We start from the raw sequence: 19478 nt of genomic DNA on the forward strand, positions 1-19478 counted from the left end.
GGTCCCAGGCCTAAGGAATTCCTCACTTGCTGCGTGAACTGTGAATGCCCATCAGCTCGCGCAGGAGAGAGGAGTTGCTGCCTTGGGCTCCCTGATGTGGTGCTGGTCACTTGAAAGTGACAAGTAAGGGGGTGGTCACCATGGCCGCTGGGAGGCAGTTCTTAAGGGCGGGGCTTTGCCTGTGGCTCTTAGAGGACAGAGCAGGGACATCCTCTCGCTGCCTCAGGTACTGACTCCTCCCCCAGCTCTCTGGGCTGCAGGTGTGGAGGACAGAGGTTAGAAGGATGTCAAAGTCCCAAATTCTGGCTCAGCCTCCTCAAGTAGTGCCCACCAGTCCCGACCTTGGCCTTCCCTGGCCCTCTGCAGTCTCCTGGCCCCTTGAGGGTGGTAACTGGCAACTTCCTCCCCATCCCCTTGGCTCTAGTTCAGCCCGTCTTTCCACCGGTCCACAGTACTATCAGTGAACTGTCACCACGGGCAGTGCCTGGAGGCTGCCACATGCCCAGTCCCATTGCCTGCATTTGGGTCTTCTCACCATTCCTGCTTTCCTGCCTCCACTCCTGAAACAGGCCAAGAGGGAGGCCATTCCTTCCCAGACGCCCGTGTGCGTTTGTGTGTGTCACTCATCCCCACAGGCTTGTCCACCTTCTGCAGGGTCAGATCCCTGCGGACCAAACATGGCACCTTGCATGACAGGTAAGCACTGAGACACAGGTAGGCCTGCAGTGAGAATCCTGCCCGCCGCATGCAGAGGGCAGAGGAGCGGCAGGAGGGGCCTGCCTTCTCCCTTCCTGACCCTCCCTCCTGTCCTTAGCTGCTGACTCCATTCACCTCCATTTTTATCCCTGGTTAGGGCTCCTCCCTGAAGGTGCAGGCAGGCCACATGCCTGATGCCGGCCACAGGTTTGACAGGCTTGGTCCTGCATTGCAAGGAATAATCTGTAAAGGGTGGCGTTAAGGGGTCAGTTTGTAACATTTGACATGAGGCCGCAGCTCCCGTTGTCAGTCACTCTTAGTACATCTCTCGAGTCGTCGTGATGTGGTGCTAGTGAAGTCTCAGCTGGAGAGAGGAGACAGAGTACCCACTTTCAAGGCCACGGAGAACATGAGCCAGGTGCGCTCTGCGGGGACTAACTACTTCATCAAGGTGGAGTGTCCACTACAGGGGTGCTCATGCAGATGTGGGGAGATGGGGGACTTACTGGGGCTAGGACAGGGGTGGGAAGAGGGTTCCTGTAGCCCTGGCTGGTGTGGCTGATTGGATAGACCATCAGCCTGCACACCTAAGGGCCTCCGGTTTTATTCCCAGTCAAGGGCAGGTACCTGGGTTTCAGGTTGGATCCCTGGCCTCAGTTGGGGCGCATGCAGGAGGCAATCAGTCGATGTATGTCTCCCTCTCTCTTTCTCTCTAAAAAATCAATAAAAATGTTTTTAAAATAATAAAATAAAATGAGTGTGCATGCACTCCTGCAGGCCTCCATGGAGGAGAGGACTGAGCCTTTCGGGTTACTAAGGGCTCTGAGGATAGGATGTAGCGTGCCAGGGGTGCTGGCTGGGGTGATGGGCATCTGCTAAGCCCGAAAGAGGAAGATGGGAATGTCACCACCCTAGTGGCTGATGCCCTGAAGCAGTGGTTCTCAACCTTCTGGCCCTTTAAGTACAGTTCCTCATGTTGTGATCCAACCATAAAATTATTTTCGTTGGTACTTCATAACTGTAATGTTGCTACTGTTATGAATCATAATGTAAATATATGATATGCAGGATGGTCTTAGGGCAACACCTGTGAAAGGGTCGTTTGACCACCAAAGGGGTCGCCACCCAGAGGTTGAGAATCGCTGCCCTGAAGGGACTCGGCCTCCAGGCTCTCAGGGCCTTTTCACACAGTCCCCCAGGCACAGGGACGTGGGGTCAGAGGCAGCACCTGCCCCCCTCACTCGACTCTCTTTGCAGGTTCAAGTTGCAGATGATGACTTCGTGCACCTTCGAGTGTTTGAAAGTCTCCCTCATGAAAACAAGGCCTTGGCCTTGCACAATTATCAGACCAACAAGACCAAGCAGGACGAGCTGGACTATTTCTAGTTTTGGATTTTGAACTGAACCTTCGCCACGTGGTTCTCTGTCACGTGTTCGGGTGTTGGAGTCAGAAATGAACGCCGTCTCTAATCTGTGCCACTTTCGCTGGAGGGGCTGCTCTGCACCAATCTGGTGTCTCTGCTTCTGACTTTAACAGCGTGATTTTCCTCCCAACCAATGATCTTAACTAAATTGCTTTCCAAGAGGGCTTAGATGATCCCTAAATAAATACATTTTTAAGTTTTTGCACATTTCCTCCTTTGCTGTGGGTTTTTCTTCATCTGAAACCATAACCACCAACAGACGTGTTTACAAAGGTCTTTCATGGCCACCCACCGGACCTGAGACCCTCCACCTGAGGAGGAGAGCCCAGCGGGGTGGCCCCAGGTCCCAGCCAGTGGGTGGTCGACCCGGGACCCTAGGAGTCGCTCCAACAACAGCTCTGCACTCTGCTGCCTGGACTCTGCATCCTGTCTCCAGGCCTCGGTTGCCCCCGTAAGTAAAAGGATGCGAGTAAACCCCATTCTAGACCATGAGTTCCAGATGTGCTCAGTCACAGTTTCTGTAGCAGCAATGACACGGCTGGCACCAAAGTGTTGCACAAACCTGCTGCACAGCTGCTCAGAACCGGCAGCCTGGGAGGCCATGCGGCTCATCCCCTGGGCTGCGGGCACCTGCTCAAAGCCTGAGCCTCTGGAAGGGCCTGTTTCAACAGGGTCCTGCCTGTCAGTGCGGTCAGTGCCTGGTTGGTTTGCCCAGTGTTTGTGTGAAATAGATTAAAAAGAGGGCCCCTGACATCATAGGTGTAATTACTGTTGGGTGAAATTTCTACCTGTGTGGCTCAGGGTCAAGGTAGAATATGTGTTCCTGAGGGTTAATGTCGGTCTGACATTCCTGAACCCCACTCGGCTCCCCTGGGGTGTGTGGCCTTATGTCTGTGTCCTGAGGTCATGAGAAGCGTGGATGGGCGGGACGGTGAGCATGTGGAGCCTGGAGAGCGGCAGTGAGAAATCTCTGCATAGTGAGCTGTGTGTGTCCCTGTCCCTCCATGAACTGGAAGAGTAAACGTTCGTAACACCCTCTTAGAGTCAAGCAACTCTGCACTGAACAGAAGACGGAACACAGTTCCCACCTGGGGACTTTCAGGGACCGACTGGGGAGATGGCATTGAGGGTTCTAAGCAGAGCTGACAGCCATGCCCTGCTCTGCCTGGTTAGTAATGGGTGATTGCTTAACGGGTGTGGGTTGTGCCCAGGGTGATGAGGCATCTGTGACAGGAAAGGGGAGACAGTTACACAAGGCTGGGAGGTACAAATGCCCTGGGCTGTGCAATTGAAGTGACTCAGGTGTACTTACTTCCTGTTAATTTCACCTCCCTAAAAACATAGCACAAGACAGTCAACCAGAGCCAGTCTGGGGGACCCCTTTGGCAGAGGATTTGGGGAACAAATGCTGGGCTTGCGCTCTTCCATCTGCCCAGCAGTCCCAGGCTCTCCTCTGCCCACCCTGGGCTCTGGGTGCTGACCTGTGGGTTCGCCCTCGCCATTCGTTCCCCAGCACTTGCTGCAGGGACCACCTCGGGGTCTCCTGGCAGCGACCTCTCTTCTACAGGATGCTTTTTGGGTCCTGGTACTTGGCCGGCCAGTGAGCCCTTCAGGCTAAGCTGGTAATGGCGCCCCTTCCCTCTGTGTCCCCCTGGGGGTGCTGACCACCCACCCCTTTTACTAAGCACTCAAGTCACTGGTCAGTGCCATCTATTTCCCCAGCACCAAGAAGACAGCGATAGAGGGACCCGCCCCGCCCTTGAGCGTCACAGGCCCTAATTCTCCAGCTGTCCAGGCAGGGACAGCTAAGCAGCACAGGGCGGTCAGATTGGGTTTGAGGCAGACTCAGGTGCTTCAGACACAAAGCAGATCCCTCGGCCTCCCGCCCTCTCCTTGCCTTTCTCACAAAGCCTGTTACTTGGGGATGACCTGAGGATTTATCAAAAATGTGGGAGGGTGTATAGTACCTGCTGGGCTAGTAGGACCAGAGCTGTCACCACCCATGTGTGAAGGAATTGGAACCCAGAAGGGGCAGTGACACCTGATCGATGACTAGAGCTTGTCCTCACAATCTAGCAGGGATGGGCCAGGAAAGGGAGCCCCACCCTCCTGATCCCAGGGAGGGTCTTGCAGGAACCCTGAGTGGGTAGGGCACCAGAGTGGGTTGGCGGGGAGGGGACTTGGGCCATGATGAGCAGGGCAGGGCAGGCCCTTTATTTAAGAGGGAGATATTTGCCCGGCCAGCATAGTTCAATGGTTGAGCATCGGCCTATGAACCAGGAGGTCAGTTTGATTCTCGGACAGGGCACATGCCAAGATTGCAGGCTGTATCCCCAGTGGGGGTAAGTGTAAGGAGGCAGCAAATCGATGATTCTTAGCACTGATGTTTCTCTCTCTACCTTTCTAAAATCAATTAAAATATATATATATATATGTATGTATAAATATATATACACATATAAAATATATGTATATAATGTATACTAGAGGCCCAATGCATGAAAATTCGTGTAAGAGTAGGCCTTTCTTCCCCTGTCTGCCGGCACGGGCTTCCCTCTGGCACCCAGGACCTGGGCTTCCCTCCGGCCGCCGACAGGCACCTGGGACCTGGGCTTCCCTGGCAGCCCCAGCTTCGTCCGGACCTCTGGTCTACTTAGCATATTACGTTTTTATTATTATAGACTAGAGGACCGTCGCACAAAAATTTGTGCACTTTGTGGTGTCCCTCAGCCCAGCCTATGCCCTCTTGCAGTCTGGGACCCCTTGGAGGATGTCCACCTGCTGGCTTAGGCCCACTCCCTGGGGGATCGGGCCCAAGCTGGCAGTCAGACATCCCTCTGGCAGACCAGCAGCTCTCGGGGGGATGTCCTCCTGCCAGCGGGGAGCAGGCCTAAGCTGCAGTTGGACATCCTTAGTGCTTCTGAGAAGGCGGGAGAGGTTCCCACCTCCGCTGTACTGGCAGCCATCATCCTGGCTTGTGGCTGAGCAGAGTTCCCCCTGTGGGAGCATGCAGACCACCAGGGGGCAGCTCCTGCACTGAGCGTCTGCCCCCTGGTGGTCATTGTGTGTCATAGTGACCAGTCATTCACAGTCATTCTGCTGTTAGGGTCAGTTTTCATATTACCCTTTCATTATATAGGATAGAGGCCTGGCGCATGGTGGGGAGCGGGGGTTTGACCTGAAGGATATCCTGGATCAGGGTGGGGGTCCCGCTGGGGTGCCTGGCCAGCCTGAGTGAGGGGCTAATGGCTGTTTGCAGCTGGTCACACCCCCTTCAGGGTGGGGGTCCCTACTGGGGTGCCTGGCCAGCCTGGGTGAGGGGCTGATGGCTGTTTGCAGGCTGATCAAGCCCCCCCCCCCCACAGTGGGGACCATCACCCTATGGAGGTTTGGCTAGCCTGGGTGAGGGGCTGATGGCTGTTTTCACGCTGACCACACCTTCTTTAGGGTGGGGGGTCCCACTGGGGTGCCTGGCCAGTCTGGTAGAGGGGCTGAGGGCCGTTTTCAGGCAGGCCTCGCCCCGCAAGGGAAGCTCCCAGCCTCTCCTTTTTTTCTTTTTTCTTTTTTTTTTACTCTGGGATTTATTTACCTTCTATAATTGAAACTTTGTAGCTTTGAGAGGAGCTCAGAGCCGGCCAGGGCGGCTGGGAGGGAAGACTCCTGCTCGCTCCACGGCCAGCTGAAAGCAGGTATCTGGGGTTTATTGACCTTCTATAATTGAAATTTTGTTGCTTTGAGTGGAGCTCAGAGCTGGCCGCTGCAGAGGGGAAGCTTGGCTTCCTCCATCATTGGGGCAATCAAGCCTCCTGCTCACTCCAGCTCCATGGATGCCGGCCGCCATCTTGATTGGGTTAATTTGCATATAGTCACTCTGATTGGATGGTGGGCGTGGCTTAAGGTGTAGCAAAGGTCTGATCAATTAGCATATTTGTCTTTATTAGTGTGGATTATTATTATAGATATGGTCTTTAAAGAGGTAGTTAAGATACAACAAGGTCACTGTGTGGGACTTCATCCAATCAGACTGCTGTCCTTATAAGATGGGATCAGGACACAGACACAGAGGAGCAATCATGTGAGGACACAGGGAGAAGACAGCATCTTCATGCTGAAGAAAGAGGCCTCAGGAGAAACAAGCCCTGCCCACACCCTGACATCAGGACACAAAGGGGCATCTCTTATCTCCCCTTACAGGCTTCTCCAACAGCAAAGAGTAGATCAGATGGTTCAGCAATGGAAGGGCCGGTGTTCACTCACTCATTCCAGTGTCACTAGGTGAACACTCTATACTTTGCCTTTTGCGAAGCAGACTCTTCTGTAGGTCCTTAGAAGGTAAAAAGTACAGAAGGTAGATATTCTCCTCCACTAATGACTCTTATGCAGTTAGACTCTGCCGAGTTGAGAAAGTACTTTCTGCTATTTCTGTGCACGCACCCTCCCTCACCCCCAGCAAATTTTGATCGTTTGCCTATTTAAGTCTAAACACAACGACTAGCAATGGTCCTAGTGCCTATGCCAGCAATGCTCCCGGCCCTGGCCACCCTTAGGGCAGCAGAAGGAGGCAAAATGCTGGTTACTAGCCCCCGTCCTCAGAGCTCCACTTAAGGACAGCAGGGTCTGGACATCAAGACTCTAAAGAGACTAAACCAAGATGGCGGCATAAGTAAACACCAGAAATTGCTGCCTCGTACACCACTTCAAAAATACAACTAAAACAAAACGGACATCATCCAGAACTACAGGAAGGCTGGCTGAGTGGAAATTCTACCACTAGAAGGAAAGAGAAAAGCACACTGAGACTCAGAGGAGCTGCAGAAGTAAAGTGCAGAGGTAGGGAGGTGCATGCGGAAAGGGCTGGCAACTGAGAACACGGTTGTCTTTTTCAATCGGGAGGGAGTTTCAAGCTCCTGACTGCTCTGAACTCCAGTTCTGGGTGAGTCTCTGGGGACCCAGACTCATAGGGGAGAAATTGGACTGTCTGACATCAGTCGGAACTTGAGAGTGCCTTTCTCTCAGAGGTGCTTGCAGTGATTACTGGGACACTGAGACGCGGGGCCTCTTAGGGTAGGACTGAGGAGTAGCCATAGTTGTTTGCTCTGCCCTGTTGATCCCCTGAGACCCCGCCCCACACAAGCTGTGCACAGAGGCTTTTGCATATGAAAGGCCTGGCCCTTTGCAATCTGAAAATTACCTAACAAACTGCAGCTGGGTCAGAGAGACCCAGAACTTCCAAAAGAAGGCCCAAGGCCCCACAGCAGCTTGCATTGCTTCAGAGCTGGGCCTCATCTGGGCACCTCCAAATCCCAAACAAAGAAGAGGAATCTGCAGATCTCTCTGTAGCTCCTGCTGGGTAGCCTCAAGCAGAGGCTAAATTAGCACCTCCTTAGAGATCCAAGAGCCCGTGTACCCAGTGGTCAGAGTGGGACCATCCAGATTACAACTCCTCAGATCCATAAGGGACACACTCAGGGGGCAGACTCCGTGAGCACCAAAGCCCCACTGAAGCATGTCTTGCCCCAGCAGGGTGTCTCCAGCACAGAAGTTCTCCCACTGCAGACACAGCTGATTCTCACAGACAATTGGCCTGGAGGTCAGTTCCTTTCAGTGATACCTACAACAATCAAGGCTTAACTACAACAAGACTGAGCACAAAGCCCACAAAGGGGTGCACCAAGAGTGTCCACCTCAGGTAATTGGAGAAGCTGAGCAACTGGGCCCTATAGGACACCTAGCACAGAAAGCCACTCTATCAACACAGGGAAGCATAAAAACTGCGGAGCCAAAGAAACAGCCACAAATGACAGAAATGGAGGAAAGCAAACTACTGGATATAAAGTTCAAAACCACACTTATAAGTTTTTCAAGATTTTCCAGAAACCGCCAATAAATTTAGTGAGACCCTCAAGAAATCTAGTGAGACCCTTGAGGTTATGAAAAAGGACCAACTAGAAATTAAGCATACACTGACTGAAGTAAAGGATATTATGTAGAGTTCCAACAGCAGATTAGAGGATCACAAGAATCAAGTCACAGATTTGAAATACGAAGAAGCAAAAAACACCCAACCAGAAAAACAAAAAGAAAAAAGAATCCAAAAAGATGAAGATAGTGTAAGGAGCCTCTGGGACAACTTCAAGTGTACCCACATCCGAATTATGGGGGTGCCAGAAGGAGAGAGAGAGCAAGATATTGAAAACCTATTTGAAGAATTAATGACAGAAAACTTCCCCTACCTGGTGAAAGAAATAGACTTACAAGTCCAGGAAGTGCGGAGAACTCCAAACAAAAGGAATCAAAAGAGGACCACTCCAAGACACATCATACTTGAAATGCCAAGAGCAAAAGACAGAGAGAATCTTAAAGCAGCAAGAGAAAAACATTCAGTTACCGAAAAAGGGAGTACCCATATGACTGCCAGCTGATTTCTCAACAGAAACTATGCAGGCCAGAAGGGAGTGGCAAGAAATATTCAAAGTGATGAATACCAAGAACCTACAACCAAGATTACTTTACCCAGCAAAGCTATCATTCAGAATTGAAGGTCAAATAAAGACCTTCACAGATAAGAAAAAGCTAAAGGAGTTCATCACAACCAAACCAGTATTATATGAAATGCTGAAAGGTATCCTTTTAGAAGAGGACGAAGAAGAAAAAGGTAAAGATACAAATTATGAACAACAAATACACATCTCTCAACAAGTGAATCTAAAAATCAAGTGAATAAATAATCTGATGAACAGAATAAACTGGTGAATATAATAGAATCAGGGGCATAGAAAGGGAGTGGACTGACTATTCTCATGGGGGAAAGGGGTGTGGGGGTATGGAAAGAGACTGGACAAAAATCGTACACATATGGATGAGGACAGGGGGGGGGGTAAGGGCAGAGGGTGGAGTGGGAACCGGGTGGAGGGGAGCTATGGGGTGAAAAAAGAGGAACAGCTCTAATAAACTAAACAATAAGGATTTAATTTAAAAAAAGACTCTAGAGACCCCCAAATGACCCCATAGGCTAGCGGCAGTGTTGAGAACTGCTGATCGTGGTCAGAAGAGAAAAAGCTCACTGAGGAACTTCACAACGATCAGATGAGAGTCAGTGCAGCATCTTGACAACACCACACCATCTTGCCACTTTAATTTTAAAATGTAGGGTATTGCCCCAGCAGGTTTGGCTCAGTGGATAGAACGTCGGCCTGCAGACAGAAGAGTCCACGGTTCGATTCTGGTCAAGAGCACATGCCCGGGTTTGGGCTTGATCGCCAGTAGGGGGCAAGAGCAGGAGGCAGCTGACCAGTGATTCTCTCTCATCATTGATGTTTCTCTCTATTTCCCTCTCCCTTCCTCTCTGAAATCAATAAATATATATTTTATATAAATAAATAAATAAACAAACAAATAAATGAATAAATAAAATGTAGGGTATTAGCCCTTTGGACTTTTGAGCTGAGTGTATTTTAGGTAAATGAATTAATAGGAGTTGAAGTGTCTCACACATAAGCACCAGCAGACACCAGCTACCATGGGGACTTCTCTCTTGCTCTAGATCTTAGAACCCAGGGTTCTGTGTGTGGGAGCTACTGACTCGGTGGTTCTGGCCTTCCCAAGGGGTAAGGATACTCACGTGCCTCTGTGGTTTGAAAAGCATGGACGAGCCGGGAGATGGTCCTTCCTAGATCCTCCTGTGCAGGAAACAGTCAAATAATCTCCTTCTGCCCCTAAAGAAATGCGGTTTCACAACAACAAGCAACACACTCAGCTGTCCACCCGACATGAGACAGGCTTCACTGGCTGCTTCATCCCAGTGTGCGTGAGGCCTGCAAGCTACATCCCTGATGCGAAGGGCTTCACTCTACAGCTGGGGCCAGCAGAACCTTGCAACAGGGCAGTCACTGCCCTCATGATCCGGCTGAGCCCTGAGCACAGAGGTTGGCCACCGAAGGAGAGAATAAGAGAGAGCAGCCAGAGCAGGGAGCTTCCTCACCGCCCGGTCCCGGGTCACCTGCTCGTGCCCCGCCAGGCGCTGCGCCAGCTGGATCTCAGGGGGAGGCTGCACCCGAGGAACAATGGCGATCGCCACTGAGAGCCCCAGGTACCAGGGACAGCGCCGCTGCGCTTCGCTGGGTCGCGCGGTGTGACATCACATGACCACACCAGCCTGGCCCCGGGCGCGCTCTCTGACGACCGGCGCCTGGGAGGACCTCTCCCCGGCCGCACGCCATCGCTCCGTATTGGCTGGACACCGCAATGACAGCTCTAGACAGTTGTAATTCAAAGGTCACTAAACGTGTGCCCGCCTTTTAGGGGGGCGGTAGTTTAACCTGGTTGATGACAGAAGTTCTTTAGCAAAGAAAGCCAGCGAGCACAGATAAAAGGAAATGGAAAGATTGGAGAAAACTCTGTGCAGCCCCCAGTGAATCTTTGATTCAGGGCGAAAGTCATCAGAAAATGGCACAAGGGCTAAAGAAAGGTGGTCCAAGCTATCAGTCCCCACCTCAAGGGACGGACACTGTAGGCGGGGGGCCCTCCCACCCAGCAGCCGCACCTGTGGGCAGTCTAACCTGACCCTCATCCAGCCTTCAGGGCTGCACCCCAGCTGTCAGGACACAGGAAGGCTGAGCAGGGTGCACAAGAAGACAATCACCACCCTAGTCTGGGACAGTTCACAAGACAATCATCCTGATATCTTCACAGAGTTAAAGTCATGGATGAAGGAAGGAATGAACGCCTATATAAAGGAGGGGATATACTCCTTTACATATTTGCATATACAAATCTTGATTGGATCCCGGTTCAAAGAAAAAGCTCTATGTCATTTGGGGGTCAATTGGGAAAGCTTGCATATGGACTGGATGTTGGATTATAGTGCAGAATAATTGTTTACTTTCTTAGGTGTGACAATGTAGTGCTTATGTTCATGCAGAATGGACTCAGCAGATTTTTTCTGTGAAGGGCCACGTGTCAGGAACCCCAAGCCTGTGGATCGACGAGGCTACGAGGATGGAGGGCTATAACTTATTATGGCAAAGGGACACAAAACAAATCAGCACAGGAAAAGGTCATACAGAGGGAGTCCAGGAGACACCAGGAGGAGGCCTCCAGAATCCTCTCCAGGTGGAGACACACAGGCCACACTTACCTCCCCAGCAAGGAGCTGTGACAACACCTGTAAGAGGTCGACTACCAGGAAGCAAAATGGAGAAACACCCACTTCCTTCACATTAGTGAGTACAGGATAGTTAACATTTACAATAAGTAGAGATTGTATGTGGGCATCAACATAACTGGTGCCAATGTGGTTATGCCTCCAAGGGGTTTGGAAAAGAAATTCACCCTGACTTATCAAAGGTATCTGATCCTAGATGCATAAGAACAATGGGCAGGGCTGCTTATGGGAAAGATTGGTCTTTCACTAAGGAAGCTATAGGCCAGGGGTGGGCAACCTTTTTGTGAGAGCATGCCACAACCGGCACAATCTCTGACTCAAAATTCTTCTGCGTGCCAACCCTAATTTTTTGAGAACATGCTACACTTCCTTGATATCTCTTAAGGTGTATGTATGTGAAGAACCTTGAAGAAATAATAAAATTAATTCGAGCGACACAAGCACAGTATATGATGATGAAAAATACATTTATTTTTTTAATGTATACATGTACACTGATAGTCCGGCAGAAAACTTTGACTCCGTTTGATATTATCAGTGGGACTTTTGCTGCTGCATCACTGATGACAGAGATTTTACATCAGGTTTATATTTCATGACCTTCAGAGATATGCACGAGCTACTACTTTCATCAGTCAGACTACTCGTATTATGAGACTTAACAAATTCATCACTGAGAACAAAGATTCACAAGCATATGTGGATGAAACCAAAACACTGGTCGAAACTAAGAAGGCAGGGAGAGTTAAGGCAGAGGCATATAAATTACTCTTCCCCTCTCTCGTCAATCCATGTCTATGGTCTTTAAGATAACTTGTTATGTAAAATTATTTATTTATCTAAGATGCACCTACACTAAATTTATCTGAAAAATAAAAAAGTCCATATTAAGAAAAAAATTGTTAGTGGAAGATTATAAGAGAGGGTTTCGCATGCCAGCAAAAGTTACTGTGGTGCCATGTTTGGCACACGTGCCTGGGGTTGCCCACCCCTGCAATAGGCCTAGGATGTGATTACCTGCATGACCTGCCCAGCTAGGTATTTATGATCAAATCACTTTTGTGGTTACTTTCAGGCTCACCAAGCAGCGCCCAGAGCTTGTCAGGTCTGCTATGTAGCCCCTTTTTCATTCATTCAGTCATTCAATTAAGACTGAATTGTAGGGGTCTCTCCTTCCCCTCCACACCTGGCCTCCCACCCTTCCTTGAATTACAAACCAGGCTCTTTCCTGGCAGGTACAGGAAAAGCTGGCCTCTCCCACTTACCTGCTCATGGGCCACTCCCATTGGGGTTCTGCACGGAGCCCTACAGAAGGCAAGGCTGGGCCTGCTCCTGCAGTCAGCACCCTGTGGTGGGAGAGGCCCAGCATCCCCTGAGGTGCAGCCCTGGATGGGGAAGGGGGTGTAGCTGGATTGCCACTTCCACCCCAACCTGAGGCCCTGGGAGGCATCTCATCACCGGACTCCTTTGTGCCTCCTCTGCTCACACACCTCAGCCCTTCACTATTTCCCTGGGTCACACGCTGGTGACATCCAGAGTGGCTGATGCAAGGTGGGTGCTGGACCAGGTCTTGCAGATGAGAAGTGCAAAGCCGTCCAATGCACTGGGGAGTGAGGCCAGGCAAGCCTGGTCCTGGACTCCAAGATGCCCTGGCAGTCTCTGTCCCCAGCTACTTCTGGAGCCCAGTGGGCACAGACGTCTCTCCCCACTGCTCTTGGGGACTCTCAGGTCCAGCTCCCACTCATCTCTGGGTCTCTCCCACCTGGAACCTGCCCTGCAGGGGGTGTGGCAGCGGAGGTTGTAGCTTCCAGAGCTAAGGACCAGGATGTAGGTTTGCAGCTTCACAGGGAAGGACAAATCACAGGAAGAGGGAAGAGCAGATGTTTGGTAACCAGCTGTCTGCCCTGCCATGCAGCTGAGTCTCAGATTAAAAAAAGTTTCTCTGATCTTTGCTCTCTTTCCGTACCAGGCTCCCCACCTAAATGATTTAATATAATCATTTTATTTTTTGTTTCCCCCTTTATTTTAGAGAGAGGAGGGGAGAGAGAGAGCAAGAAAGAAACATCAACGTGAGAGAGAAACATTGATCAGTTGTCTCCAGTTTAGGGCCCCAGCGGGATATGGAACCCAAAGTTGAACCCACGACCCTTTGGTGCACAGGAGAAAGCTGCAAAGGACTGAGCCACCCCAGCCAGGGCCTTCCCTGAATGCCATGGAGGGAGAGGTGGAAGTTCTCCCCACCCCATGGCTGGGTCTTGATCGCCCTCTGCTCAACATAATCAACACGCGAAAGTGGCACCTTTTGGAGGCGTGCAGACCCGGATACCTCCTCCGCGTGTCTCTGCGGCCAATAAAACCAACACCAAACAGGGTACACGCACTGCAGCGCACGCCAGTTGTCCCCAGGCGGCGCCCTCCAGGGGGACCAGGTTGTGCAAGAGGCCATCCCTCACCCAGCTCCCCTGGCCCTACACCAATTGTTGCCCCCACCCTCACCCTAACCGGCGTGGTCCCCCCGCCCCTCCCACCGAACCGCCCTCCCCTCCCCGCCCCGGCTTGATTCCGCCCGCGTCACCTGAGCCCAAGACTTACCACAGAGGGAGGGCCATGCTCGCAGTTAAAACCCTCGCTCTGCCTTCGCTGCTAATCTCACTCGCAGGCCATTGCTCTGTGCCCGCTGCTCTTCCCTTCTGTGCCTGCTGATCCGCCATGAGCGCTCCCATTCACCTGCTTGGTGCGCCCTCCGAAGTCGAGCCCGCCACGGCCGAGATCCAGGCCATCGCTGACAAGGTAGGCGGCCGGGTCCTCCGGAGCCCGGGTCGGGTCCCGCCCTGTCCGCAGAGGGGCAGCGCCCGCCGGGACGCGGAGGGTATGGACGCTGGGACAGGGACCCTGGGCCTCGGCTTCTAGAGGGAAGGGCCTGGTGTGCTTGTCCTGGGGCGGTTCCGGTCAGTGAAGCTGGGGAAGGGTCTGCAGGGGTCCTAACTTCTGCCCTGCCTTATTCCAGTGCTCCTTGTGCAAGTAAAACAAAAACAGACACCAGGCTGGGATGCAGAGGCCGAGCCTAGTTCAGACCATGGGCAGCGCTTGACTCCTGTGCCTCAGTTTCCTCGTCTGTAAACTGGGCATCACAGGGGGGCCTTCACCAAAGGTTCTGGGGAAGGTGGGATGGTGGGGCCACAGGAAGGCTCAGGTTCTGAGAAGACACAAAGTCAAACAAACCTGCCAATTCCCTAATGCCATGGTCGGCAAACTGCGGCTCAAGAACCACATTGGGCTCGAGAGCCACATTCGGCTCTTTGGCCCCTTGAGTGTGGCTCTTACTAAGCCTTAGGAGTACCCTAATTAAGTTAATAACAATATACCTACCTATATAGTTTAAGTTTAAAAAATTTAGCTCTCAAAAGAAATTTGAATCATTGTACTGTTGATATTTGGCTCTGTTGACTAATGAGATGGTCTAAACTTTAGACCATCTGACCACAGTAAAGGACGGTGAGTCCGTCCCATGAGACTTTGAAAACGAGGAATCTCTAGGGACTGCGTGGTGAGCCAGTTGGGCGAGGTTCCTCTCCAACACGGCTCCGGAGCCCAGCCTCTCCTGAGGTTCCCGGTTCCCAGGCCTAAGGAATTCCTCACTTGCTGTGAATGTGCATCAGCTCAGGAGAGAGGAGTTGCTGTCTGGGGCTCCCTGATGTGGTGCTGGTCACTTGAAAGTGACAAGTAAGGGGGCGGTCACCAGGCCGCTGGGAGGCAGTTCTTGAGGGCGGGGCTTTGCCTGTGGCTCCTGGAGGACAGGGCAGGGACACCCTCTTGCTGCCTCAGGTCCTGACTCCTCCCCCAGCTCTCTGGGCTGCAGGTGTGGAGAACAGAGGTCAGAGAGGGAGCCCTGGCCAGAAGGATGTCAAAGTCCCAAATTCTGGCTCAGCCTCCTCAAGTAGTGCCCACCAGTCCCGACCTTGGCCTTCCCTGGCCCTCTGCAGTCTCCTGGCCCCTTGAGGGCTGGTTCTGGCAACTTCCTCCCCATCCCCAGGCCTGTCCTGCTCCCCTGGCTCTAGTTCAGCCCGTCTTTCTCCCGGTCCACAGTACTATCAGTGACCTGTCACCACGGGCAGTGCCTGGAGGCTGCCACATGCCCAGTCCCATTGCCTGCATTTGGGTCTTCTCACCATTCCTGCTTTCCGGCCTCCACTCCTGAAACAGGCCAAGGGGGAGGCCATTCCTTCCCAGACTCCCGTGTGCTTTTGTGTTTGTCACTCATCCCTGTAGGCTTGTCCACCATCTGCAGGGTCAGATCCCTGCGGACCAAACATGACACCTTGCACAACAGGTAAGCACTGAGACACAGGTAGGCCTGCAGTGAGAATCCTGCCAGCGCATGCAGAGGGCAGAGGAGCGGCAGGAGGGGTCTGCCTTCTCCCTTCCTGATCCTCCCTCCTGTCCTTAGCTGCCGTCTCCATTCTCCCTCCATTTTTATCCCTGGTTAGGGCCCCTCCCTGAAGGCGCAGGTGGGCCACATGCCTCGTGCCGGCCACGAGTTTGACAGGCTTGGTCCTGATTGCGAGCTATAATCTGTAAAGGGGGGGCCTTAGAGGTCAGTTTGTAACATTTGACATGAGGTCGCAGCTCCAGTGTCAGACACTCTTGCAGGAAGGAAGACACTGAGTTCCCCTCTCTCCTGCCCCCTAGGTGAAGTCCCAGCTGGAGGAGAAGGAAAACAAGAAGTACCCCATTTTCAAGGCCACGGAGTACAGGAGCCAGCTCGTTCAGGGGACAAACTACTTCATCAAGGTGGAGTGTCCACTACAGGGGTGCTTATGCAGACGTGGGGAGATTGGGGACTTACAGAGGCCAGGACAGGGGTGCTAAAGGGGTTCCTGTAGCCCTGGCTGGTGTGGCTCAATGGATAGAGCGTCAGCCTGCACACCAAAGGGCCTCGGGTTTGATTCCTGGTCAAGGGTGGGTACCTGGGTTGCAGGTTGGATTCCTGGCCTCAGTTGGGGTGCATGCAGGAGGCAATCAGTCGATGTATGTCTCCCTCTCTCTTTCTCTCTAAAAAATCAATAAAAATGTTTTTAAAATAATAAAATAAAATGAGTGTGCATGCACTCCTGCAGGCCTCCATGGAGGAGAGGACTGAGCCTTTCGGGCTACTAAGGCCTCTGAGGAGCGAATGTAGCAGGCCAGGGGTGCTGGCTGGGGTGATGGGCATCTGCTATGCCCGAAAGAGGAAGATGGGAATTCACCACCCTAGTGGCTGATGCCCTGAAGCAGTGGTTCTCAACCTTCTGGCCCTTTAAATACAGTTCTTCATGTTGAGGCCCAAACATAAAATTATTTTCGTTGCTACTTCATAACTGTAATGTTGCTACTGTTATGAATCGTAATGTAAATATCTGATATGCTGAATGGTCTTAGGCGACCCCTGTTAAAGGGTCGTTTGACTGCCAAAGGGGTCGCCACCCAGAGGTTGAGAACCGCTGCCCTGAAGGGACTCAGCCTCCATGCTCTCAGGGCCTTTTTCACACAGTCCGCCAGGCACAGGCACGTGGGGTCAGAGGCAGCACCTGCCCCCCTCACTGGACTCTCTCTTTGCAGGTTCAAGTTGGAGATGATGACTTCGTGCACCTTCGAGTGTTTGAAAGTTTCCCTTATGAAAACAAGGCCTTGGCCTTGCGCAATTATCAGACCAACAAGACCAAGCAGGACAAGCTGGACTCTTTCTAGTTCTGGATTTTAAACTGAACCTTCGCCACATGGTTCTCTGTCACGTGTTCGCATGCCGGGGTCATGAACGCCGTCTCTATGCTGTGCCACTTTCGCTGGAGGGGCTGCTCTGCACCAATCCGGTGTCTCTGCTTCTGACTTTAACAGCGTGATTTTCCTCCCAACCAATGATCTTAACTAAATTGCTTTCCAAGAGGGCTGAAGTGATCCCTAAATAAATACATTTTTAAGTTTTTGCACATTTCCTCCTTTGCTGTGGGTTTTTTTCTTCATCTGAAACCATAACCACCATATAGACGTGTTTACAAAGGTCTTTCACGGCCATGCACCGGGCCTGAGACCCTCCCCCTGAGGAGGAGAGCCCAGCGGGTTGCCCCAGGTCCCAGCCACTGGGTGGTCCACCCGAGGCCCCAGGAGTCGCTACAACAACAGCTCTGCACTCTGCTGCCTGGACTGTGCATCCTGTCTCCAGGCCTCGGTTGCTCCCCGTAAGTAAAAGGATTCGAGTAAACCCGATTCTAACCATGAGTTACAGATGTGCTCAGTCACAGTTTCTGTAGCAGCAATGACACGGCTGGCACCAAAGTGTTGCACAAACCTGCTGCACAGCTGCTCAGAACCGGCGGCCTGGGAGGCTATGCCGCTCATCCCCTGGGCTGCGGGCACCTGCTCAAAGCCTGAGCCTCTGGAAGGGCCTGTTTCAACAGGGTCCTGCCCGTCAGTGTGGTCAGTGCCTGGTTGGTTTGCCCCTTTTGTGTGAAATATATTGAAAAGAGGGCCCCTGACATCATAGGAGTAACGACTACTTGGTGAAATTTCTATCTGTGTGGCTCAGGGTCAAGGTAGAATATGTGTTCCTGAGCGTTAATGTCGGTCTGACATTCCTGAACCCCACTCGGCTCCCCTGGCCCGTGTGGCATTATGTCTGTGTCGTGAGGTCATGAGAAGCATGGAAGGGCGGGACGGTGAGCATGAGGAGCCTGGAGAGCAGCAGTGAGAAATCTCTGCACAGTGAGCTGTGTGTGTCCCCGACCCTCCATGAACTGGAAAAATAAAACGTTCATAACACCCTCTTAGAGTCAAGCCACTCTGCCCTGAACAGAGGACGGAACACAGTTCCCACCGGGGACTTTCAGGGACCGGCAGGGGAGATGGAATTGAGGGTGCTAAACAGAGCTGACAGCCATGCCCTGCTCCGCCTGGTTAGTAATGGGTGATTGCTTAACGGGTGTGGGTTGTGCCCAGGGTGATGAGGCATCTGTGGCAGGAAAGGGGAGACAGTTACACAAGGCTGGGAGGTACCAATGCCCTGGGCTGTGCAATTGAAGTGACTCAGGTGTACTTACTTCCTGTTAATTTCACCTCACTAAAAACATAGCACAAGACAGTCAACCAGAGCCAGTCTGGGGGACCCCTTGGCAGAGGATTTAGGGAACAAATGCTGGGCTTGGGCTCTTCCATCTGCCCAGCAGGCCCAGCCTCTCCTTTGCCCACCCTGGGCTCTGGGTGCTGACCTGTGGGTTCGCCCTCGCCATTCGTTCCCCAGCACTTGCTGCAGGGACCACCTCGGGGTCTCCTGGCAGGGATCTCTCTTCTACAGGATGCTTTTTGGGTCCTGGTACTTGGCCGGCCAGTGAGCCCTTCAGGCTAAGCTGGTAATGGCGCCCCTTCCCTCTGTGTCCCCCTGGGGTTGCTGACCACCCCACCCCTTTTACTAAGCACTCAAATCACTGGTCAGTGCCATCTATTTCCCCAGCACCAAGAAGACAGTGACAAAGGGACACGCCCCGCCCTTGAGAGTCACAGGCCCTAATTCTCCAGCTGTCCAGGCAGGGACAGCTAAGCAGCACAGGGCGGTCAGAGTGGGTTTGAGGCAGAGTCAGGTGCTTCAGACACAAAGCAGATCCCGCGGCCTCCTGCCCTCTCCTTGCCTTTCTCACAAAGCTTGTTACTGGGGGATGCCCTGAGGGTTTATCTACAAAATGTGGGAGGGTGTATTGTACCTGCTGGGCTAGTAGGACCAGAGCTGTCACCACCCAGGTGTGAAGGAATTGGAACCCATAAGGGGAAGTGACACCTGATGGATGACCAGAGCTTGTCCTTACAATCTAGCAGGGATGGGCCAGGAAAGGGAGCCCCACCCTCCTGATCCCAGGGAGGGTCTTGCAGGAACCCTGAGTGGGTAGGGCACCAGAGTGGGTTGGCGGGGAGGGGACTTGGGCCACGATGAGCAGGGCAGGGCAGGCCCTTTCTTTAAGAGGGAGATATTTGCCCGGCCAGCATGGTTCAATGGTTGAGAATTGACCTATGAACCAGGAGGTCAGTTTGATTCTCGGACAGGGCACATGCCAAGATTGCAGGCTGTATCCCCAGTGGGGGTGTGTGTAGGAGGCAGACAATCGATGATTCTCATCATTGATGTTTCTCTCTCTCTCTCCCTCTCTGAAATAAATAAAAAAAAAAAAAAA

General features: G+C 52.3%; 2 protein-coding genes across 2 annotated transcripts in view; one reads left to right on the forward strand and one right to left on the reverse strand.

The window, feature by feature from the left end:
• Positions 1-9891: 9891 nt before the first annotated feature.
• LOC111823785 (ribosomal RNA processing protein 1 homolog A-like) overlaps positions 9892-19478 on the reverse strand; it is a 29757-nt gene continuing 20170 nt past the window's right edge. Inside the window, exon 4 of the mRNA XM_023746465.1 lies at positions 9892-10033. Within this exon, the coding sequence (XP_023602233.1) occupies positions 10016-10033 (18 nt within the window). The 3' untranslated portion in view covers positions 9892-10015. The remainder of the gene's footprint in view (positions 10034-19478) is intronic.
• On the forward strand, positions 13854-17251 carry LOC102421636 (cystatin-B-like). Its single transcript, XM_006105410.3, has 3 exons — positions 13854-14073; positions 15973-16074; positions 16882-17251. Exons 1-3 carry the CDS (start codon positions 13993-13995, stop codon positions 17008-17010), a joined length of 312 nt encoding a protein of 103 aa, XP_006105472.1. The 5' UTR covers positions 13854-13992; the 3' UTR covers positions 17011-17251.

The sequence above is a fragment of the Myotis lucifugus genome, unplaced genomic scaffold, assembly GCF_000147115.1.
Source record: "Myotis lucifugus unplaced genomic scaffold, Myoluc2.0 scaffold_682, whole genome shotgun sequence".
Classification (NCBI taxonomy): Eukaryota; Metazoa; Chordata; class Mammalia; order Chiroptera; family Vespertilionidae; genus Myotis; species Myotis lucifugus.